Genomic DNA, 25,686 nt, shown 5'->3' on the forward strand with positions numbered 1-25,686 from the left:
TGTTGAAAACGGGAATTATCTACTTCGCACCGCGATGCACTCCGTCCTGAGCAAATTAATCTCTTTTAGTGGTGCGTTATGTATTTATTTAATAAATTTAACGCGGATGAGTGTTTGTTTTTAGGCTTGAATGAAAATCAGCAAAGCATTCAAGGAAGGCCTGCTTGAAGGGAAATCGAACTGTTGCAATTAACTGAATTCTCGTTTTCTCGAATCCTCTCGAAGTGCGCACTTCCCGAAATTCCCGCTCTTGGATCAACGAGCACAGCCTCTTTCCACTCCAGGCAATACTGAGAAACTCTAAGCACAACGCTAGGCGATGACCAGGTTATCCCAGCGCCCTGCTTATTTCCTTGGACTACTGCCGATGCAGCTGACTTTTCCACGGTATGCATGGCTGGTTTCGTCACTGCCACTTCCATTTCATTACCTTGCCGCTTGGAGGGCACGCCGAATAAGAGATAAAACCCGCCGATCCCTGTGCTCGGAAAAAGCGGACGATGAAGAAGAAAAAAGACGTATAGAGAGATAAATCAGTTGCGTTGGGTTTGCTTCACTCTCGGTAACCACCCTGTATAATCGCTGTAGGCGCATAGCTCGCGGGCCGTCCGCCGAGTGGCTTTGATTACGCCCGCGGAAACCAATTTCTTGATGCCGTACGGGCTCTCTTCCTTCGATTAGGGATTTCACGCGATCGTACGCGCAGGAAGAGAGAGAGAGCGGGCGGGACAGAGGGGACGATGGGGGTGGGTGAACAGACAGCGCGTGCTCGGGAATAGCGGGCAGGCGTCGGCGCCGCACGGTTCGGAAGAAGAGCGATCCGCCGTTTCGCGGAACGCGGGGTTCTTCCCACGGGTTTGGAAAATGAGGTGCCGTCGCGAGTCCGGCCACGTCGCGGCCGCCGCAATCTCGGATGGATGGCGTGCCGAGATAGTGGGGCCGCCGCCTTGGGAGTTTTTTCGGCGGCCCTCGCGTGCCACGCGCGAAGGCTGTGCAAAGTGCGTGCCTTCGATTCGCCCTTCGTGCCTTGGGCGCCGTGTTCGGGCAGCAGCAGCAGCAGACGACAACGCCTCGACGCTGTCGTCTGCTATAGCGCGGCGGGAACACGGCGCTGTGCGCGCCTCTGGAACGTGATTTGGCTTGTCCTTGTCACCTCTTCTTTATTACGTGCTGCGAGGCCATTGTGGCAGGGCCTGCAGCTTTCGGGTGGGTCGCCGGGCGCAGCGTGTTTTCGTCGGCGTTTGTCGATGCAAGGGCGAACAAGCAGGACTTTCGCTTGAGTTATAAGACCACGCATAGACATCGACCAAAGGCTTGAAGAATGGTACAGATTTATAGCATATCGTTAGCGTACGTGTTTACGTTACCGTTTACCGGGCTTGGATATCGACACCTACGCATGCGGGGCCACTGCCGGCGCGCCAGCATTTTAGGGGATCTCTTTTAGCGTTGCGAGAGTTAGCGTTCGCTCGTAAATAAACATGGCGGCACGCTGCGCGCCGGCTTCGGACCAAATACAGCTTCCCGGGTTCGAACCCGACCGCGGCGGCTGCGTTTTTATGGAGGAAAAACGCTAAGGCGCCCGTGTGCTGTACGATGCCAGTGCACGTTAAAGATCCCCAGGTGGTCGAAATTATTCCTTAGCCCTCCACTACGGCACCTATTCTTCCTTTCTTCTTTCACTCCCTCCTTTATCCCTTCCCTTATGGCGCGGTTCAGGTGTCCAAAGATATATGAGACAGATACTGCGCCATTTCCTTTCCCCAAAAAACCAATTATTATTATTATTATTAAATACATCATTGGCCCCGCATTCTTCGGCGCGATTTCTCGCTCTAAATGACGGCATTCGCTTTTATTTCGCGTATTCGCACTCATACCGATATCGAGGTATAAGTGACAACTAGCCCACGTTTTTCATTGTGATTTTCGAGCTGCTAATTCTAACTATATGCTGCGTATGTAGCCAAAATAGCAGCGACAACACTGCAGTTTTTTAGATTTGTGCCAGCTGTAGCATTTTCCTCTATTTTCGTAGTTTTCTTCCTTGGGAAAACAAGGGCTGGTAATGCATTCACCATATTCATCAGTCAGCACAGAAAAAAAAAGTTTATTCATCCTAGCGGTGAAGCGATTTGATTTACTGTCACTAAAATACATCTAAACCTTTCTATATATTGTCTAAACCATGCATCCAAACAAGGGACTCTGCGGTACGCCAAACAAGCCTGCCGTGCGTAGTTTCGCTGTTTGCAGCGTTCGCAACGCAATGAGCACTGTGTACGCAAGATCACTGCTTTCTTCGCACTAAAATTGTCCACTCGCCAGGGTATGCAAGGGCTAGCTTCAGGGGTTCATTTGAGAAACCGCTTAGCCGGCTGTTATCTGAACAGTAGTGTGTACGTATTTATATACACAGAAAAAGATTATTGACATGCATGGAGGATCTCGAATCATAGAAATGCTTGCAATGCGTACGTATTTATGCGTGCAATAAATAGTGGGTCATCTGACATCATCATCACTCGCTTTTGCCTTACGGTAACCTGTTACGGGAGACGGCATGCTAGCTACTACGTCTTCTAGCGCTTTTCAACGCTAACCGGTGAGTGAATCCGGCGTACGGTAACACGGTAAACGGTGACCTAAACACGGTAACGATGTTCTATAACTCTCCAGTGTAACTGAGAATGGTCCTGTGTTTTCCGTTTCCGGCATGCAGGTGGCCACGTTACATTCAGTGAGACATGATGTTGGGCTAGTTGGTTCACTGCGCCTTGTGTGCATCTTTGTGTTTTGCTCCCGTCTCGTCTTCGTGGCGCAGTTTTATATTTACATACACTCCTTGCAGTTACGAAGAGCCCTGAGAAATAGCGCTCGATTTCCGCCTTTTTGATGCGTCTGGTATCCCAGAGGGAACAAAAAGATCGATGCTGCGATTCTCGCGCCTCCAAGTGGCAGTTAACGGCTTAATTCCGAATTAGAACATGTAACCTTTCTTCGATGAAATGGAAGCACACGAATATGTGTCTTACCCTTCCCAGTGTGCCTCTAGGAAACAAAAACAGGGCCACACGACATCAGACAGAGCGATTGTTGCCGTACGCATCGCTTCACCGCGACATACTTTGAGGAGTCACATTAGACTGCGATGCAAACGTTACGGTGAGAACGAAGCTCTTCAGTTCCTTTACCGCCCGAAGCTACCAGGGCGCGAAACAAAACGGAAACTACAGAGAATGTTTTGTTCATTGGAATCAGTGCGAAAGAACGGTTTTTTTGCTAAGCAGAAGATGACGATGAGTGGGAGTGCCGCGGGACTGAGCGCTCGTGCTAGTTGAACAGACAATGCGAAGAGAGAACGGACGATTTTGCTCGGGGTTGGTACGCATCGGATTAGGGCTTCCTCACAAAAAAATAAAGAAGGGGGGGGGGCGCTTTAGAGCGCAATTTGCGAGAGGTGTTCACGCCCCAGGAGCGCCGAAGAATAGGATCGAAAATCAACCGCGCATATTTGGCTCTTAAAGGTCATCTGAAAGCCTTTTCTCTTTCTGAGCACTCTTGCCTGTGCACGGTGCATACGCCCTGGAATGTTCCGAATCCGGCTCGTGTACGGAGAGCTCGTGTACGGCTCGGGCACGGTGTCCACCGTAGAAACCGAAATCGACCACGCGCAAGAACAAAACACCAGCTTATGCGCCGTGCGCGCATGCAGCGTCGGCCGAAGCGTTTTCGTTGCCCCTCCAGTCACGCGAGAGAACCGCGTAGGCGCGCCGAACGCGCATTTTTCCGACTAAGAGGACGCCTTGCAAAACGTCACCGTTGCGGGCAGAGGATGTGCTTATCTTCCGCTCGGGCAGCTCAGAGCGCGTGGCTTTTCCCTTCTTTCATTCATTCCTCACTGTCTACCCTTTACCTTCATTCTGTCCATCCTCCTGCACCTGTCGGCGTTCGCCTAACCACGAATCTCCGATTCTCGAAAAAGGCGCTCGCTCATGCGGCTCGGCGGTTTTCGCTGAAAAAAGGATTACGGCCTACCGTCCCTCCGCATTGCATGGCCGTTCGCGTGTCGTGTATGCGACCGCGTGAAGCCGCGTGGGCGGCCCCGCTGTCCGTCCGGCGAGCCAGCCTTTGCCACAGACCTCGCCCCCGATGTCGCAGTCTGGAGAATGGTCTCTCAGCACGATACTTTCGCGCAAATTCGTGCCTTTGCACGTGCATATGTACAGGAAAGGAGGAGGGGAGGATGTGATCTTCTCTGTCTATCACCAGACATGGGCAACTTGTGTGCCGTGCTCACGATCTCCCCAGCTGTCCGCTATGTTCACCTTTTTTCTTTGCCGGCGTCCTATTGACTTTCTCCTTAGAATTCAACTTGGGTCACTGCGGTATTGAAAGCCCCGGTATGAGCATGGGAACTTGGTTCAAGTAGTTGCCGCTCGGCACGATTCGCACTGCGTATTTTCGACGGGTTTGCTGCTGCTTGAGCGCATACGTAAAAATACCACTGGTGCATCTACTATTGGGCTGAGTGGGCGGATGGTTGTTCAACATCCGGGGCTTGCAAGTGCAGTAGTTGCTTCTGCGGCCTCACGAGGGCCAGTTCTTACGCGAAGAGCGATAAACTTGCCTGGGGCAATAAAACTCGTCCTAAGTACGCGCGTAAGTGGTGACCGGGATGTGAGAGGGAAGGCAGGCAAAAGAAGCGTAACAAGGAAAGGCAATATTTCGGAGCCCTGAAGTACACATTACATCCGGGTCCCAGCTAACGGCCAGAGTGATATGGATATTCTCTAGCAGCAAATAGCAAATTGTTACTGAACACAGACAACAGGGCATTTGCTTGATCAGTTGTGTGAATTTAGATCGATCAATCAATCTACTGATAGCTCCACAGATAAACGGGGCGATCTGTCCGTACCCTGTATCAGTTGCGGTCTTTGGATGCTGGCGCATGGCGACCGCACACCGAGTAAAGAAAAAAAAACAGTGAAAAAACAAGCTGATGAGTTGTGGGAATGCTAGTACTGCTGCTACTTCTTCCATTAATATTAATAATTATAACATACAAAATTAGGAGCAGAAACGTCTAAGAAGATCTCAACTGTTGATGAGCATAGCCTTGTTCTCGTGCGTCCACATTTCTGAGGTACGTAGAGCGCTGAGAATTCAGTTGCACGGTGACCGTGCTCTAAAACCGGGCCCGATATTTACAAGCTGTCCAGGAATCCCTTATATGATATCGAATTTCCATCGTGTTGTTGGTTCATCTTGGAAACGAAAACCAGCATGCACAGGCAAAGGGAAAAGGAGAAGGGTGGACACAGGCGCTGTCTCCTAACTAAGCGTTATTTTGAAATGATATATATATATATATATATATATATATATATATATATATATATATATATATATATATATATATATATATATATATATATATATATATATATATATATATATATATATATATATATATATATATATATATATGGTTGTTTTTTCTGCTGCTTTATAAGTAATTTTCTTTAAGCGATTTATTAATCTAAGTATTACTATCCCACTCATAAGCATAACACATTAAAAAAAAAAAAATTAACGTTCCCCTATGCACCTTGGTTTCGGTGACTGTTGGCTCCCTTCATAAATTTGTCAAACGGGCCCCCCATTTCCTTTAACTTCTCTGCTAATTGCTTAACGAGGGTCTCGGTTCTGGCAGTCTTGATGCCATAGGTAGCATAAGAGGGCTCTCGCACAGTTTCCGCCCTCGCCGTTAGATGACGTTCTACGTCACGCTCGCGGTATTACAGGACGTGCTACGTCCGCCGCTATGGTCGAGGGTGGCGCTGGTGAACACTCTCAAGGCTCGCTTACACCCAGTAAACATAAATACCCACGAGAGCAGCAGATTGGACAGCCTTGGTTGTTTTTTCTGCTGCTTTATAAGTAATTTTCTTTAAGCGATTTATTAATCTAAGTATTACTATCCCACTCATAAGCATAACACATTAAAAAAAAAATTCACGTTCCCCTATGCACCTTGGTTTCGGTGACTGTTGGCTCCCTTCATAAATATATATATATATATATATATATATATATATATATATATATATATATATATATATATATATATATATATATATATATATATATATATATACGTGTGCACGCAAGGCACACGAGGCATGAACACACCCACCCTGAAAAAACTTAGAAAAACAGAATTAAAACACAAAACCAATATAGCCACACAAACGCCGCTGCGTCCAAAAGTGACGCATCAGGAATTATGGTTTTCGTTTTCAAGATGAACTACATCCGACTAGCCCAACTCGCCATTTTTTCCAACGGTGTTCTTGGCTGACGACAATTCGTTCAGGAGAAGATTTCCCGGAGGCAACTTGCAATCATACATGCATGAGAACAAGCGAGTCCATCGCTCTTACCGCAGTAAACTTCGGCGGACACCGAGAAGGCTGCCACCGAGGTGTAGTTGTTGTGTCCACGGATTTACGCGCCGCTTGGCTCGTTTATTCACCCCAAGTTCACCCATCTACTGTTGCTGTGTTTGCCGAAACTATTCTACGAAACCATAAGCCACAGTTGCCTCGCCTAAGCACTTTACAGTGTTCACATCCGCCAGATCGATGCGCTTGATGGAAAAAGATAACAGTAGTTCTTGGTGTCTGTGATTCAGCATCACGGTGATATTTGCTTTCTAGTTCGTCACGTTGTTCTCATCTATTCTTAGGGTGGCTGGTGTATACATACGGGGCAAAGGAAATCATCTTCTTTCTGTTCAGCTTGTACAGGATGGTTCTCAGGGGATTCAAGCAGTGCCAGGGTCTATCAGACAGTATCGGGTATTAAAAAAAAAATCCCAACATAATGACAAGCTTCCTATTTTTTCTGTTCTCTGTCAGGTAGGGATGAAAAGCCGTAGGGAAAGAATCATATAATGATTCCATTAAACACTTCTTTTTCGTCTTTCGTCACGGACAATCAGCCACGCTCTCTACGTCAACGGGATCAACCAATCGACGTGTAGGATCACAGCAGTAGAATAAAATAATACGAGCCTTCGATACACGATAATTCGCAGACTCCAATACGTAAACGTGCACTGTCAACATAACAAAAAGGAAGAACCCCTTAACAGTGCTCTCATTCGTCCACCTTTCTTAGCCCCACATGATGTGTCACTGTTGCACAGCTCAGCCCTGACTTCGGTGGATAACGTTCGCGCAGCCAGCCCTCTCCGCTCGCGGCAATTTAGCTCCGTGTGTAGGACGGACCCCAGGCAAGACCTCCCCTGATAAAAACTGACCCATTCTGAGCTGACTGGACAGAAGCTTACCGGACCAACTATTTCACTGTTCTGCAATACTTGGCATTTTTGGAAAGGCAGCATCGGCGTTGCGTCGAGAAACCCGCATCTTTGCCTGATGTGGCGCCGGCATGCGGCGGCCACTGGGCTGATGTGAGCCACTGCCCCAACAAATAACGCACGAGCAGTACAAAGTCTTCTCGGTGCAGAACTCGCGTCCGGGTGAAACGCTCCTGCGTAGTGTAACGTGTGTAGTGCAGTGAGTACTAATCACTGTGTTTGTATCTAGAAGCAACGTCATGTGCTTAAACTGCAGTGTGGAAGTCTTAAAAAAAGAAAACTGTCGGAACTATCTTGTGAACTCTCTTGTGATAATTGTGATAAATGTGGGAATGTGGACAAAGAACAGTGACTGTGTAACGAGAAACCGCTGAAGGGAGCCATTAACGCTATCGCTTCATATCCTTAAAGGCAGGGCTTAAGTGTCCTACTAATCTTTTCGAAAAACACTGCAACACTCTCCTCATGTAAAGTCCTCACCCAAGTGACCTTGAGGTATTTGTAATAATTAAAAAATAAAACATTAGGTTAAGATATGTCAATGTTAGGTTACCTTATAGAAAGTTTAAGGGCAAGTGAGATTATGCTTGAGGTTCGGCTTGGTTAATTTTAAGGTTGCGTTAGGTTAATTGCAATGCTTGGTTTCGTTTTAAATAGAGACGTTAACAATTTGCGAGAAGATCCCCGCTGCGCACTTTTCCTTCCAGATTCACGGAAAGAATAGGCGGACAAAGAAAAAAGGTAAAGCTATGCTTAGAACAGGGAAAATCAAACAAATTCTGTTAAGCTTAGGAAGTGGGTATGAGGACATTGGTGTGGTTTTGTTTGGTTCTCTAAAAAGTCTGGAAGGCTTCGAATAAGGAGAGATTTTCTCCAGGTTCACGAAAGAAAGCGCGGTCAGCTTTAGTCCGGGTCAGTTAACAATTGGTGAAAATTTCTTCGGAATTCATAAAGCACACAGGAATTTATATCAGGAGCGGCGACAGCTCTGTGTCGGTTACTTTTCCCGCTGTCTGGTGCGTTTTGCCTGTTGTCGCTGCTCGCTTCGCAATTTTGCCGCGCCTGATCCGTAGCGCATACACGAAAGTGACGTTCCGCACCAGCCCACAAGGACGGCGCATGCGCTAATATTGTTGCGTTCTCGCTAGCCAAGACGACAGCGGCCGCTCTCTGCCGCAAGCCGATGCGTCCGCATTGGTTAAACCGTTGCGCATGTACCCGTCTTTGTATAGACTCCGGCTCACTGTAGCACTGTGCAGCGCAGCATAATCGGGGACTGGCGTCCGCCTATACGGGGCCGAACGAACACTGCTCTTCCCCGCTGATGGCGGCCGCGATTGGACGGCTGTCGCACACCAGTCAATCAGGAGAGACCACGGTGCGACCGCTGAGACTCCAGCCTGGCCTCGCGTGGTGATAACATCGTGATAACTCGTGATTGGCCTACCGACGCCAGTATAGTATATCCTTGAAAATGGCGTGCGCTTTTGTATTGAGTGAGACCGGGCATACGACTTGCGCGAAGCGCGAGCCGAGAACGAGGCCGCACTTCGTAAGGTCTCTGTGACTGCAAAAAAAAAAAAAACACAACAAGGAGATGAGAAGTTTCTGCGCTCCTCGCAAAGATGCCGCCGCTTGCTGGACACGGGCGCCTCTAAAGTGGTCTCGCGCTTAAAACTCGCGAGCAGCTGACGCGGATGCCGACCTTTGCGTGTGCATTTAAACGTTCCTGGCCTCCTGCGTACAGCACGTCACTCCTCCGGGCATTACTCTCTAGCGGGGAAGCGAAAGCAGGCTGTAGATTGCGCTTTTTTCCCCCTTTTTTCTTCGTCGTTGTTTTCTTAAGCTTCTTAAACGACCAGGGCAGGCGCCTTATTGAAGCCAGTTTCCTCTGCTCGGCGATCCATCGATGGGGGCATCGTTCCTGCACTGCAAAACTTGTCTACGTTTCTAATGAGGCAAAATATGTTTAAGAAAGAAAGCTTTACCTCTTCAGCAAGGAAATTCACTAAAGGTCACATTTTCTTTCACGGCACTGCTAACGCACTTAAAGGAGCCAGACGCGAGATGGAGGCTCTGATGAGAGGACGAAACTGCGCATCTCTTCATCTTTCGTGTGTGTGTTCTGTACACTCAGTGTCGACGTTGCGTTAGGCTTTCGAAAAGCTCGAGACCTTTACTTAAAAGCTAACTGCTTTTACGCTTGTTGTTCCTCTCTGGCGTTCCTCGCGGCAGCCGCAAATGCGATGGAAAGTAGGCGTATTTCGCACAAATGTGTTCCGTGGATGAGCGAGGAGCAGCACGTTTGGCTAGGCTGGAGCAAGGGTCGTGTGTGTGCCTTTCTGGCACACCAAATTTCCCCTGGCCCACTTAGTCGCAGGGCACATGCGCCGGGCTCAGTGAACCAAATCCAGGGGAGGCATATTTGTCAACCAGTGTTCCAGAAAGGAAGAGGGCAACGCATTCAAGACCAGCCTGTGCTGCTACACCACACCGCATCAAACACTGGCCTTGCAACGAAAAATGGCCCTCATACTGGCTCATCTGAACATGATTCTCACCTCCCACTGGCGATGCCTCGCGAACAGCAAATTTCCCCGCATTGTCCCAGCTGTCCTGAAACATTCGTTTACGCGGAACGCATGTTTACGCATTGCCCAGTCGCACTTTCTTCCTCCGCCATTCTCCCGTTCTTAACACCCCGTTAGGAGCACTAGCTCGCCAGCGGCAGTCTGTACCTCTATAGGCACTGCTGCTACATCATGTATTGTATCTTTCAGGCGGCCCATGGAGGGTTACGGTCCAAATAGAGCACTCTCTCTCTTTCTCGGCCCTACTTTTCCATTTGCCTTTTTTGCTTTTCTGTCTTCAGCGGCATACCCTAGGCGACCTGTGATGACCTCACACTTGGGACTATCCTCTGTCGTAATATAGAAATGTTCAAAACGAGATCAACGCTTTTGCGTTATGACATAGTCGCCCCCGTATAGCGTCACCGCTCTGTCTACGGCGAACTATGCGTCTCGCGCGCGCGAGAATTCGTACACAGCAGGTTTCGAACAGCTGTACCGCGAACCGTGGTCTGCGCGTCGCACTTGTCAACGGGGCATGCGCGAGCGTCGCGTCGTCCCTACAGCAACACTTGCGGTCGCGCGCGGCAGGCGCAGTCTGGCGGCGGCGCAGACTGCGTCATCGCTGCACACAGATTTCCCTGGCATTTCTAGCGAGGCGGGGACAGCTGCGTGCGAGGCTATGTGCCCTGCGCGGACGAACAGCTGGTTCAGGCCGAAGCAGCAGCAACGCCGGCATTGTTCGCTGGGATCCCCTGTTCGCACTGCAATGGCGACGGCGGGCTCGCATCGCGCGGGAGGATGCGGCTGCTTCTTCCGTTGACACTGCGCCGACCGTTGCCTCTCAGCACCCGGTGCGAGCACATCAATCCCAGTCCACGAGCCAGTACGTCGGTACGCTGCCCGTGTCATCACGTTCTGCCGGCAGACAAACTTCAGCCGTGGTCGTCCGTCCTGCTCAGCTGGTCGCTCTGGTGATCCGATCGTGCTGCTGTGCGACACCGACCAGTTTTCGCCGTGCTGTGCACGCTTCTTTTGCCGCGGCCACATCGAGCTCGTACGGCTGAATTCATCACCGGAAGTCAGTCGTGCATCGGACTGACGACTCCGGCCCGCCGAGCTCTGCGTCACCCGCTTCGCTGAAGTTGTTCTCCGCGGTCTGCTCTTGATTTACGACGACCTGCTGTGTATAGCGCCCGGTGCGACGTGCGCTGCGTTGTTTCGCGATATATGTTCAGCACTTCTGCGCGGCACATCGCAGCAGTGTCGGTCGTTTCAGTGTCGAAGCCCTTACTCGTCGGGCAGCTTTCAAATGAAGCAGAGACACCGTGTTTTCTCCCGAGCGCCTCCTTCTAGATCATTGGTCTGCTCTTGAGACGTGTCTGTCACTCGTGCGTCAAATCCACGCCAAGAACACAGTGTGTTGCGGTGCTCGTGAATGTTCCGTTGCGTGAATAGAGGCAAAACTGTCGGCTGGGGCGAGTGCCGAGGCTGAGCCAGTGTGGAATGTGGATCTGTGTCGGGTGCACTCAGTGAAGCTGTCCCGGATACTCGGCCGTTTCGATCCCACGCAGCCGCAGTGCGTCAACAACCTCTGGCAGCTGCACGTGCGCGTGGCTGCTATCACAGGGACAATCAGAGTGTACGGGGGACCATTTTCTGTACTGCGCCGGCCTCGCACAGTATGTCGAAGACGGCGCCTATTCCTCTGTGATGAGGCCCGTCCCTGGTCCGTTGAGACACCGCTGCGCTCCGTGGGGACCTCTTCGGCGGTGGCGTGATGCGTGTTAGTTCGGCCACGATCCCCCCCTGTCTGCGCTCGAGAGCTAAAAGAAAAAAAAGAAACAATATACATAAGTAAAACGAGGAAGAGTGACGGTCCGCGAGGTGAGAAGGAATGGCTGGGACGTGGAAGAAGCGTCAGCTGGACAAGCTGGCCACCCTAGTGGAATGCAGCCGACTGCCTTCGAGGCAAGCTGGCATGCTGACCGCGTGGGTCGCCGACATGCTCAGGGAATCCTGCGGGCCGGTGGACACCGCTCCAGGCGTGGTCGCTACAACGGTGAGTCGTCGTCGATAAGAGAGAGAGGTTGGGAGAACAGAGGCGAAAGTATTCTGTGGGCCGCCTGCCGCCCGCAGGCGCTGGATGCTTTCACGTCGCTAGTGCTGCGCTGTGCCGTCGACGTAGCATCTCGCGTCGACAAGAGACACTTTGAGAAAGAGCACACTATTTTTGCGCCAACAATATGACCTGTGACCGTGGTAGTTTTGAGTTCGCTGCGCTCGTTTCGTTTATAAAGGAGACCATCCTGTAATGAAATTGGCCCCGCTTCCATTCTCACCGCTTGCTGCCATGGCTTCTTTTTCTTTTCCAACAAGGGGTGCTCCAGGGCTTTTGGTTGTTGCGCGGTCATGTGAAGGGGATGTAAAGGGAATACGGAACGGTGAGCTGTGAACGCTACATTTACTTCCATGAAGCAAAAAAAAAGATAATATCAAACAGAAAGGAACTTTTCGCACTTTGTTCGTGCTCGTTTACTTCTTGACTGCATTCGTTTTCACCTATTTATTTCCTAGGTTTTTAATGCAGTGGTAATGCAGAGGCGAAGTCAACCCATCCACTTGTCTGTGCACTTGTCTCGTCCTTTGTCCTTTGCACTGCTGCAAAACAACACATCCATGTTATCTTTTTTCTCCCCGATGTACATAGCAAAGCTTGAACCCCCACAGACACGTACTGCTGACTCTGTGCCAGAGGACTGTGATTTTCAAAAAAAATCTAGAGATATTTCTAAGCACCTAAAATATCCGCTGCTCGAAATAAGAAGGAAATGCTAGCGCTTATCGCTATTTTATAATATTCTCTACTCTGTGACACGCATCCACAAAAATATCTAAAAAAATCCAACACGTATATCTGCGCGTACAGACCATTCCGATTGCTAGAAGTGTTAACATATTCAAGTACAGCTTCTTCCCAAAATAATGCATCAGTGGAATGATTTGCCAGACGAGATTGTCTCGGGGACCCCTTCATTCTTTCTGTCAGATCTGAAAAATGTGCTGTTTGTATAAGTTTGACCATTGCTTCAGCTGCATGTTATTAGTTTCCGTGCTGCAGTGTGACTGAAAGATGCCAGCGTCATGTTAAGCACTTGTATAGGTTTTTTTTACTTGCTTTTCTTTCGTCCTTTTCGCAACTGAATTCATATTTTCATCTGTGCTCTCATATGGCTTCTTTTCCTCGCCCCTATACACTAAAGGGCACTGTAGGTATGGGAATGAATGAATGACCGAATGAATGAATGAATGAATGAATGAATGAATGAATGAATGAATGAATGAATGAATGAATGAATGAATTCACTTACCAAAGGCTAGAGGTAAAAAAAAAGTAGTTTTACGAACTGCTTGCGTATCTGGTTTATCGCTTGTCTCGACCAAAGCGACTACAAAGGGCTCTGCATAAGTACATGCTAAACTGCTTATCTCTACGCAGGAAGCTTTACAGTGACAAATATATTCTGTATTATGTGCTGTAACACAACAACTTCTCCAAGATTTATGCATGCGCCACTTGTCCCAATGACCGATCGCACAGTTTGAAACGAAATTGAGACTGGGTGCACTCCTGTTTCGTTCCGTACCAATCCTGACTGCGGTGGAACCGCTGTTGTGCCTTGTTCCTGGCGGTGTAGCACACGACAACAAGGACAACACAGCAGCGGGAACAACACCGCGAGAATTCACGAAAAACAAAAGCAAGCACTAATCAACGATAACAAATGATGGGAACATTTTTCGTTAGGTTTGTGCCGTGATTACTCCAGCAGTCCCGGTATCCATGCCTCTATGGGCTTTAACGCTACACTGGCGCACATATAGATGACGGTGGACATCTTTTTTGACACTGGTCGCGCGTTGTACGCTAGCGAAGCTCAGGTGAGTTTTACTGTAGGCCAGTCAACATGCAGGCACGCCGTAATAAACATGCAGAACGAACGCGAATGCGCACACGCAACGCGTCGGCTGTTGCTAATGCTCTGCAGCTTGCTGAGCTGCGGGCGTTATTACGAATGACTCATAGAAAGCACTCGAAATGTGCACTGCACGCTGGAAAACGCAAGGGAACAACTCGGCGTCGCCAACGCGTCCGCAACAGCAACCGGATGGCCAGTCGGCTAAAGTTCCGTGATGTGAGCGACATTTCCGGTGCGCAGCCCCTGTATATCTATAGCGCACTCCTTATCCGTAGCCAGATATTGTTTGTACAGGCGCCCAGCTGCGCCCTTTTTTTATAACGACCCTGCAACACTCGTGGCTGATTGCTTAGTTTCCGTTTCTTGGGCATTCCGTCAGCCTTTAGGCACTGTCGCTGTGCTGGAAGTTGAACGTTATGTTCTGAAATTAATGAATGAATTTGCTTGGATTGGACTGCATATGATGGCAACGATTACCGCCTGCATATGCGTGAAAGTGATTTTTTAAGTGATGTATGAACACCAGTGGCATAGTTGAAATTAAGCTGCTGCGAAGTCCGGCATTAATACTAGACGAGCTAATACGTGGGGCCTATAATTTGTCCTCGATAATTTTTGCCTCGTTTCGTTTATTAATGTGTGCGTGGGAACGAGCCTTGGGCCCGCATAATATAAAGACTATTTTACACCCGTGCGACGACGGCGGTGCGGTCTCTCTTGAGCCAACGACGAGAAGAGAAAAAAAAACAACAACAAAATAAATGAGTATTGGAATGTAATCGGAATAGAATCTTTATACCGCCCTCCCTCTTGTCCCTTTCCGCGCAAGAAAACCGGCCAAAAACGCAACTTTATTTTCAGGGAAGGGTAAGGCCTACCTGATGTCGATGTGGCCAAGTTAGAGACGGAACGGTAGCATTGGGCCAGCAAAAATGTCATAGGGGTTCGACTTCGCACGGCACACTGCGAAAACTACTCTGTGGTTTATATCGGCTTCAAAGATTCGATCGACAGAAACGCGTCCTTCTTTCCTGTCAATGGCGTCGTCATAAGGCGGGAGGACGTTAGTAAAAACCGCTTTCACGCTGACTTTTATTTTTGTCCCCTCGGTGAAGATCGACGGCTCCCTCTTCGCAACAAATGATTTCGTACCGTCTCACGAGGTGGTGGCGCCAAGCACCGGAGGCTCACTTATCGTTAGAAGATGGCGGTTACCGTCCTAACGAGCTTGTAACGAGATGTTTCGCTGCGCGTATCCGATCTGTAGCACTGCGGTACCGGATGCAACTCAGTTTCTGGTTTAAGCACATCATCGAGACATGGGCAGGCGAGTTACATCAAAGTACAGCGCTGAACTCGTGTGTAAAACGGCGTCTTCGCTATTTCAGCCCTACTTGTTCGCGCTCCTCATTTGCATCAGTCTAAGGAGGCGAAATGGAGGGCTATTTAAACGCAGAACTCCACTGAATTGAAAATGCAGTTCGTTTCAAAAATGGCACCCCTAAACCGCCATAATCTCCTCAAGCAATTCTTGAGAACATTTTAGCTGCATATTTGTTTTCTTAGTATGTCGCAGTCCGCCTGAGCTGCTTCAAAATTATTTATAGACCTTGGCAGCTCATTCCAGTGTTCGATAGCTGAAATCAGTGATGACAATTCGAACAAGCTAGTCCTGCGGTAGATATGCTTTGAATCGGTGTTCAGTGCGCAGACGGAAGTGTGAAGATGGGCGAATCTGTTCGAGCTGGACAGAAGTGCTGTGGTAAATGTTGAAGTAGTGGAGTAAGGAAATGTGCCTTCTTTGCTGAAATATTTGAAGATTCTAGAAGTAGTCTGTGTCACTCTCGTTTTGTCTTCGGTGCAGTGCGAGAAGGGAAAAAAAACTACTTGATTCTGGATTATCGCAGCCCCGTCTTGAGCCGCGCAGCTTATTTTTTGATGCTGCGCGGAGTGCAGCCGTGGCCTACCTCCCCATGGGTGATTGAAAAGGTCCCAAAAACAGAAACATAGAAAGAAAAACCGCACTCACCGTGGAAACCAAACCATAGAAAGAGCAAAAGAAGAATTTCATCCCATGCTATATTAAAAGAAGCGGGGAGCAGTAATGGAGCGTCAGAGCAAACTATTCCCCGGAGTTGGCTTGTAGAAAGCCAGTAATTTCAGCGCAAGTATGCAGTTGTAGTTTTTGTCTTCGATAGCGATCAGCTTTCGGAAAGACCTGAACTGCCGCGCACTGTATTTGTTTTCGCACATTCCTTGTGCACAGATCCAGCTGTTTGTTCAATAATTAAAAGTATTAGTAAATCACACATTAACTGACCAGATCTTCAACGATTTCCTAATGCCTCGTAACAGTAGTAGTCCAAAAAAATCGTTGGAGGCACTTAAATATCTCTTAACTGCGGGATGGTGGAAGCCGTTTGCGACTCATTGCACTGATTTGAATTTGCCGCGCTTAATATAGATAATAACAGGGTGAAGTTTGGGTCTCTGACCAAGTAAAAAACAAACGAAAATGACGTTTCGGGTCCCGTACGGGACCCTTGTTCACAATAAGACTGTCAAAGAAGAAGGCGGGATTATATAGTCTTCAGGATTGTTCCTAATCTTTTTGCGTAGATATGATGAAGAGAGCCTTGATTCCTGTTCAAAGTATCTTTCGTCGTCTGGATGACTAATGATTCTAGATGCAGTCTTTTCAAATTATTTTTTTCTGTGGCTACAATCTCCGCCTCGTCCCAGGCTATCTCGTGGCCAGTGGTCTGCACATGCTCGGCGATAGCGTTCTTTGATGCGCGATGGTTCCTTACGTCACCTTGATGGTCTTACATTCGTCGCTGGAAGTTCCCGGTTTCGCCGATATAGACGGATGTGCAGTCATTGCAGGTAACTTTGTAAACCACACCAGGAAATTTGGCGCGTGGCAGGGGGTCCTTTACGTTCACAAGTTCGGCACGTAGCTTGCTTGTTGGCGCGTGGGCGATGTGCACTCCGTGCTTCCTGAAGATTCGGGAAAGGGTTTCACTGACTCCAGGTACATAAGGAACTGCAGCACGCTTCATCAAACTTCAGCAAACTTCACCCTGTTATTATGCTTCATCCTGACCAGACGGTATTCCGTCGAACGTTAGACTGCTTATTATAGATGCCGCGAAATTATAGATCTTTCGGTGGTCTTAAGGTCACGTGCCTTTAAGATCACGATATATCACATGGTCACGTGACCTAAGTGGCGATGTAACGGATGGACGGTCACCACGAGTATGAGCCAAATAAAGGCTATCGCCTTAATATTATATAAGAAGCATGGTAACGATGAACTTCTCCTTATCTGAGATAGATTTCTGTTCCGTCACTAACTATGCGCATGGTTCGCTAATCTGTGCGTTAACTGGAGGAAGAATAGGAAAATAAAAGTACATGTAATGTACAACTCCTCTTCCATAAACCTGTCGTTCATGGCGGCATTGTTTTCGCGGACCCAGTCACGAAGGTATAGAATGAATGCACTGCTCAGATACGCTGGCTTTCGTTTCCGAAACATTTTTTTTTGTCAGACCGAAACAGAACCGACAAGCGTATGTAAAATTTTTCGTCCCTTCATGGCTGCGGAATTCGAACTGCGGCGGGGTCGGAGAAAAAACTCGCGTGCGGCTCGCGCGGCTGACAAACATCCGGTTGGAAGGCCATTCCAATCGGCTTGCGCCGCTTGAAAAAAAAGCAGGCGCCGTATAAAGCAGCCATCCGCCGATTCCGGCCGTACGTGTATGCGTGCTGGCAGACCGCAGCCCCTACCCGCGCTGTGCCCGCGCAGACCTGACTGGCTGCGACGCCTTGTCTAATAGGCCTCGCTGCGTGGGGAAACTACACGTACATAAATGTAAAGGCCTTCATGAAAGCACCACAAAGGCCTCGCAGACAGAGTTACCGGAATTGGCTATTCGCAGAAAAATTGCTTGGCTTAAGTAGGTATACAACTTTACCAAATGAAGTTCAGCCTGGACTCCAGCTTGTACTTGCGGCCACCAAGACGGTTACCTTCTAGTAATAATCATTCATATGCAGCAGTTATGCCCCACGTGCCAAGAGTTGGCTTCCAGCAACAATTATTGGCCGGAATAATCTTGACCCGCAGGTGTTTATAAAGCTAATTCACTGGATAGTCTTGAAGAATAGTTTGAGCTTTGTTATACTGAATGTAACGTCTACATCTTGCAACAGCCTAGAAGGGGTTAACAGTATTGGAACGCAAATAAATAAATAAATAAATAAATAAATAAATAAATAAATAAATAAATAAATAAATAAATAAATAAAGTGCCCATGGAAGGGCGCTCGGCTGTACCACACGAGCCCTTACAGCTAGATGAGCTGCTAGCAAATAATATTTCAACTAAAGGTATAGCCATGACGACAGAGCTTCATCTATTTCATCAGGTTAGTAAAAATCAAGTTTTGCACCGTACACACTGTGGGTGAAAACCTCAAGCTAGGACCCGATCAGTCCAGGTGAAGTAGGAAGATTCTGACACAGTTATGCGCCATTGCGATAACAATAGCCCCAGCAGTCAGTTTCGAAGTAACCGTGAACAGTCCATAGGCAAAAAGTCTCATAGTTCATAGGCCGATCATATGCGAGTTTTGTGTCATCATGTGCAGGAGGGGCGCAGCATATATGTGGTCAATGTGAGAGAAAGCGAGGGAGAGAGGAAACCGTTATTGAAACATTGGTAGGGGTGTTCCTCTTTCTAGGGTGAAGCCCTTCCGAATCAGACATTTTTTTCTACTTTTGCAGTTTAGAGTCAGACAGTGCAGCCTCCCAAAGCTGCAGGAGAAGGAGTTATGAGGGACACCTGGTGGAGGGCTCAGGATCCATACATGCATACATTAGGTTATGCAGGATGATTTGAAGAAAGGGAGAGAGGATTGCTGCCTGTTTTCCACTAAGTAGGAGCGCACTTAATCGCACCCCATTTGGAGATGGGGAATTAAGTTGGAATGAGGGGGGAGGAGGGGTGCGCCGCCGAAAAAGTGCACCAGCTCAAATTGGACAGAAACAACTCAGGGGAAGGAGAAGAAAAGAATTCATGTCTGCAGTGTGAAGGTGGTTATGTAGTTAAGGCGTTGGAGACTATACGCGAGAGGCAAGATCTGTTTCCTCCTTAAATGTGGAGAGGATATGGAGGGCGGATGCATGTGAAGACCTGTTGGATTTGAGGGAAAACAGATTATCGAGGGCTGATGCAGGTAACCCGCGGTTTCTATAAGCTTCGTGTAGAGAGGCCCGTTGTGTGGACAAGCTAGAACAGGAGAAGAGAATGTGGCCTAAAGGTGGATTCACGACGACGAGTCGCGGAGGTCGTGCGACAGGCTTAAACCTATTCGTTACGCTCCCTCCCCGCTTTTCTAGTGCTCCGGAGAGCAGTAACTCCGCTCGCTTAAACTTTATTTTCATTCTTTTGTCTAGTTAGAAGCTATATTTCTTTTTTATTGTCTGCGCCTCTGCGCGTGAGTTTCCCCTCTAACCCAGGACACAGCTCTGCTGTCTTTATTATCCTTGCCTGCGTTCTTAAACGCAACATTGCAATTAAACAGGAAAGGCCCCAGATTTACACGCTCTCCATCTCTGTCTGCGTTGAATGTAAGAACCAAACACCACCTCATGCGGGAACATCGGAATTGTTGCCAAACCGAAGATTCGGAGGAAGGACGCACTCCTGCATGTCTGCGTGGGGCAAGGCGGAGCGAACCGCTGTAGAGCGGATTGCTCCTGAATTCCGATTGGGTCTGAATAGTAATCGCCCGCTGAAACCCCAGTTGGGTTCGTGGCGCCGAAAACCGTAATCGAGATCGCCGGTTGAAACGTACTAAATTAGAATACGAGAATTGAACAAAAGGCAGAATGGAGCCTTAGTCGACTGGCCAACATTTCTTCAGTCGAACCGTTTGGCAGCCGACTGAGGCTCCTCTCCAGTCAATTCACGCCAATGTTTCCTGGAGACAACCAGGTGGCGCCATCTGTCAGCTTTAAGTAGCGAATGTCGCGTGGGTGAATGGGAATATTTTAATTTGTAATTGGGAAAATACTAAAGTCTCCCGTCAAATGGTGTGCGATGATGTTGATAATCATGGCCTATTCTTTCTACGCACCGCAGAATCCGACTTATAAAATGCTTCCTGGGCTCGCACTGAATAGTTTTCGCGGCCACAAAAAATTGGAAGGTGTGCCAAACATTCGATATTCCCGCGGCAATCTTCGATGCTCTAAGCTATGCAGCCGGAGTGGCATCCGCTCAAACAAGATGCGCTTGTCCAGATATCGTGGGCTTGTTTACGTTGTATTTCCTTCATCGTCTCTTACTTCTTCTTTTTCCGCTTCTTCCAAACACACTTAAACGACACTTGGACAACCTCTCCACCTGATCGTCCATGCTGGCAGTGTACTGCCATTCGGGTGACCTCTCACTGCGGGCGCAAAATTAGCGCCACCAACATCTGGCGTACTAAGCCCTGGAATTCATTTCTGCACTAAAAATGTCGCTGCTTTCTTCATTACCTTTTTCATCGTAACGTGTTGGTGGAGTGCGTTTCTTTTAACACAAAGGAACGGTTATAAAAAACACTTGAGAAACCGTCTCGACGCGTAACAGGAAGCTAATCAACGTTAACAGAAAGTGCAAACATGGGCACATTTCCGTGAGAAAATGTGCCATTCGTCGTTTGGATGGCGCAGGCACGAAGCTATTAATAGCGCACACAATACACGAGAATACTAATACCATATACCTGCGTCATGCTGTGACTATATCGACGTGTCACATGACAACCACGCCTTTTTTTTCTGGTTACAGCTATAGGGCTTGTTCGGCTCTTGTTTTCACACGTTCTGGTGGCCATCAGTTTTTCGGAGTGCGTTCAGCCGACGTGCGCAGAGGGCAGCAATCGAATAACCCGCCAACGCAAAGACCACTTTTTTAAAATGGTGTCTATGCCTTATGCGCGATACATTGGAAGGGTTAACGAGAAAGAAAAAAAAAACTCTGTTTATCATATTTTGTCACACTCTTTGCTCCTACCCACGTGTAATTCAGGCGTGTATCCCTGCAATCGGCTAGCCCCATTTCAAAATCCACTGACGTCACGGTCGTTTGGTCCGAGGTGAAGGCGCCGCCATCACCGCTTCCCCGGCCAATTCTTCCTTGCTTTTTTTAACATGCCCTAGCTATATCCTAGCGCTTTTCTGCCGTCTCTGCGTTACCTCCCTTCGGCGTCGCCATGGCACCTATGACCCGACGGAGTAACTGCTTCCTCGGCCTTCCATGCCGAAAAACGAAAATCCACGTTAACCCCCGAGGGACATTTCGCGATACGGTCTGTGTGGCTAGGGCCGCTGATGTCCTGTTCTTATTTTGCGTTGTGAACAGAACTAGAGCCTTAGTGGTAATGCACCGCGACTGCGCATCTATACGTACAGACACTTCGCTTAGTTGAGCCCCTGGCAAGATGCCAAACACTTAAAGAGTCTGGCATCTTGCCGCGTAATGGTTTCTCGCTTCGACAGTGACGGCGTGATCGGACAAACACCCCTGAAAAAGTACGTTGCGAACGCAGGGAGTTAACGGTCGCGAGCCTGGACAGCGTGAAGGAACTCATTGTAGGTTTCCAACAAAATAGGGAGACGTCAGGCTAGCTTTCAAGCGGCAGAGTTTCTGCAAACCGTGGTATGCTCCTTCGTGTGGCACGGTGCAATGCATTTCGGTAGCTACGCACGTTGCGCGACATTTCATGCGGCCACAAATAAGAAAATCCTTGCCTTACAAAAATTTCTTTAGACAGTCTATTGATTTATGGCGATACATTTTAAATAGACTTTTGTCTATAGAGAACATATAGACTGTGAAAAGACAAAAGGAAATATCTATAGAAGGCTATAGAGTCTATGTCTATAGAAAGTTGAGAGACCATTTTATAACGGTTGGATGCTCCACACTCGAATATGAGATTTTCCTATTTCTTATGTTGGTTTCTGCTCAATGCACTGTGCTCAACTAATTGCAAACCAGGCGGTTTTCCGGGCACGAAATGTAAGCGTAGCTCGTTGGTTTTTCGAAGTAACAGATGTCAGCGCGGTACCGCCAAGAGCACCTAGGTAATGGAACGCGTAAGCGTCATTTCACCCTAATTAAAGCATTATTTGGCTGAAGAACGTTGTGGAGCAGCCAGCTTAGCAATCTAGAAAAGTGATAATTAGGAATCTTTATCAGATACCACCCTCAAGCAAAGTCTCCCAATAAAACTATGCGCCAGAATATTGTATGGAGCTTGTGTCATCCGACGAGTGCACGATTTCACTAGTATCTTTCCGCGCAAGAACGGTTCGTCTCTGGCAGGCGTATGTGAACTGGCCGCCGACGGCAGTCAACTGTCCAATAACGCAGGCGGCACCAGCCAAGAAAGCTTATCTCGATAAATTCGACCCCTGATTATGTGACACCGACTATGAATTTTATAATCCTGCGCGATTTTTGCCAGACGAAGGGTAGCCGAGTGTCAGACATATACTGGTCTTACTGACCGCAACCATTACACCTCCTCATTTGCATTAAAAATATTCAACGTCCCTTTGGGGAAAAAAGTACTTTCTTACCCAATTATGTCTGTTGTTTTCTGTGTAATTTAATTTACGTCGCGCTGGGGCTTACTGTGCTCAGTTTATCATCGTCCTGCGTTAGTTACACTCCTTAGCCACATTTATCCAACCAATCCACTTTTATCCAAGCCACTTTTATGTGCTCCACGGTGACACTCTTCCTTCCTTCCTTCATTATTATTATTATTTGAATTCTGTCTCTGTTCTAGTGTACCCATATGCCTGAATATTACTCCGATATTTCCTGGCGCGTAATTTCCTGGCGTGTTTCATATCTAGTCTACATTCCTTCGTAATCTTAGTTCCACCACACGCTTTACATCACAACCCATATTTTCTTCCAGAAGACTTAATGCGCTTCTAAGCAAGCGCTGTTGTGAAGAATCGCACTCGTCGATTCTGACTACATGGTGCGTTTCGCCCAGTGTTAAAGGACACTTATGCTAGACGGGAGGAATGGGTAACGTGTCAAAGAAATCCAGAGAGAAACTGCGAAGCGTGTTAAGCAGGTTTCCTGCAGAACTTATCTTTTCGTCAGGAGGTCTTTCTGTCCGGTTGCCAGTCTGCGTTCTATTCGCCGATTTATATTCACCAGTACGTTTTCATGCAATTAAACAAGCCACCTTATGTCTGGAGGATTGACTGATCATATATTTTACTTCACCACACGCTCCGTTTCGCCTATTTTAATAGAGCTATAAGCAGAATAAGGGGGGGGGGGGGGGGTACAGGCGCTGCAGAAGAGGCGTATTATTCGAGTGTTCCTAATTTTTGCTTTAGGCGCCGTTGCCAATGCCTTTACGTCTGCCTTGAAAAGCCTTGCATTCTTCAAGGGCAACGGCGTTATTTAGGAGCAATAGAATCCGGCCTGGTGATCACTATCCAAGATTGGAAATGCTGTTTTCTGAGTCCACATTGTTTCTTGAGGTGCGCGAGAGGTAGTAGTGAAAGCTGTGGTCCGCTCGCTTAACAAGTTCCGCAAAATCTCGGCTGGAAAGGTACAGCGTGACATGCAGCGTTTCTTTCCTTATATTTGTTTGTTGGAACGTGGACTTGAATTCAGTTGAATATGCCATTGTTTGTACGGCTGGGCACTTCTACTGTTACAGTAGAAGCCTCAAGTTTTCTGGTGTGCTGTCTTGTGATGTGAAAACCTCTAAAGCAGGATTCCGTATGAAAAAAAAAACACAGCATGGTAATCTGTTTACATTTTAGTCACTGCTAGCCTAGAAAACACGGTAAAATAATTTGTATTTAAGTTCTAGCTACACTATAACGAAGTGCTCTTAATTGTTAAAGAGACTTTATATAGTAGCGTACAGATTATAAACGTATCCAGGCTTGTCTTACAAGTGGGATGAATGTGGGCTTTATTACATTGCCAGCGTTGTCTAGGAAGTTTCTGCAAATATAGGATGGTAGCGTAAGCTGGCTGGCCTAGTCGTTTTATCTGATGAGTTTATTGCTTTTCCACAGCGCAGGACGATGACGTACTGCTATTTTGAGCTGTATTGGCGAGTTCTTGGTTCGCGTTTCAGCTCCTGATTTCTAAGAGTTTTTCTTCATCGTTTCATCATACTGACCACTACCATCGCCATCATCCTCAGCCCAACTACCTCTCCCGCCGATCTTCATTTTAACCTGTCATGCCCCAGCAAACCCGTTCACTAACTCTTAAGGAGATATAATACTCGTGTTCAATCTTTATAATCATAAGATAAGCCTGACGTTCAAACTGGAGATAACGAAAATTTGAAATTTCTTTATGAATTAACAGATCTCGATAAAAACAAACACACATTCATAAGCCACTCGTTACACGGAACAGTGGGAGGTAGTCACTGATCGAGCAAATTATTCTACACAAAAGGTAAGTTATTCTGCACAAAAACTACCATTCACACTGCCAACACCTTTAAATTTGTTCCGTAAATCAGGTACTGATTTACAAACAAGTTCTCTATGAACACTACCAGAACATTTCACCAATCCTTGCTGACAAGATACATAATGAGTTGCTCAGTGGTTATGGCACTTGGTTGCTGACCCGAAAAACGCGGGTTCAATCACGGCCACGGCGGTTTAATTTCGATGGAGACAAAATTCTAGAGGCCCGTGTACTGTGCGATGTCAGTGCGCGTTAACGAACCCCAGGTGGTCAAAATTTCCGGAGCCCTTCACTGAGGCGTCCCTCACAGCCTGAGTCGCTTTAGAATATTAAACTCTCATCAACTAAAGCAAGATAAGTAATAAGTGTAATAGTGTCTACCACTCTTCCCTTTTTTGACGTTTACTTCTGTTAATATTTCATATGGAAAATTATTTTAAGGTATATTTTATATTCTCCCCCGTCATCGATCGAAATAAACAAGTTGCGATTCTTATTTAAAGTTTTTTAGAACGAAATAAAACGATCACAGGACAGACCCACAGGTCAAAGCGCATGTCCCACCTTGTCTTATGTTTGTCCCCAGTGACAGTTTTCTGTTGCGTAAAATAGCGGTTACCGGAAAAGATGCTCCAACTAGGTCAGCAACAAGTTTTACCCTTCCGCTATGGTTAATTTGCAGCAAAACAGGATAGCTCTTGCATTATTGTGACGAAGCTGTTCTGAATGTTTCCTGAGATGCATTAATAAACTCTGTTATTAGGGGCACTAGACTAGAGTCTTGTTATGATGCGTTCTTAATCTTCAATCAAACGTAATAGACGCACAGATCTTAAATACCGGCACACGCATGCACTCCGACATCCCTGTCGTTATTCAGAGGTTTCTTGTTATAATGATAGGAACCAAAAAAGCCTCGAAGATGCTTTCATTTTGTGTATTTTCCTGCGTCTCGATCATCCTACATTAAGTTCCACTGATCGCGATAAGACATCGCAGAGCACGCGTCACAGAACATGGATCCCTATAATAGTTGGGTCTCGTGGGGAGCTTACTGTTGTGCTCGTAATTAATCCGAGAGGTCGCTGCTTTTTGCGCTGCATATTACGAACCACTGCTTCTATTTTTTTTTATATTGAAGAAAAAGAAATGCAGTGTCTGTCTAGCGTTGAAAACGTAACGTGTTCCAAGTCTCAATAACTGAAAAA

At 47.5% G+C, this 25,686-nt stretch overlaps 1 protein-coding gene across 3 annotated transcripts in view; it reads left to right on the forward strand.

Moving 5' to 3' along the window:
- The window catches only part of LOC144120480 (pleckstrin homology domain-containing family G member 5-like), a 626,877-nt gene that overhangs the window by 123,579 nt on the left and 477,612 nt on the right, over window positions 1-25,686 (forward strand). The window contains exon 1 of one of the 3 annotated variants that reach the window (XM_077652912.1): window positions 10,525-12,022. The exons of the other annotated variants lie outside the window; for them this stretch is intronic. Within the exon in view, the coding sequence (XP_077509038.1) occupies window positions 11,858-12,022 (165 nt within the window). The 5' untranslated portion in view covers window positions 10,525-11,857. Of the gene's footprint in view, window positions 1-10,524; window positions 12,023-25,686 lie in introns of those variants that run through there. 3 annotated transcript variants of the gene reach the window in all.

This window comes from Amblyomma americanum, chromosome 2, assembly GCF_052857255.1.
Source record: "Amblyomma americanum isolate KBUSLIRL-KWMA chromosome 2, ASM5285725v1, whole genome shotgun sequence".
In the NCBI taxonomy this organism is placed as follows: Eukaryota; Metazoa; Arthropoda; class Arachnida; order Ixodida; family Ixodidae; genus Amblyomma; species Amblyomma americanum.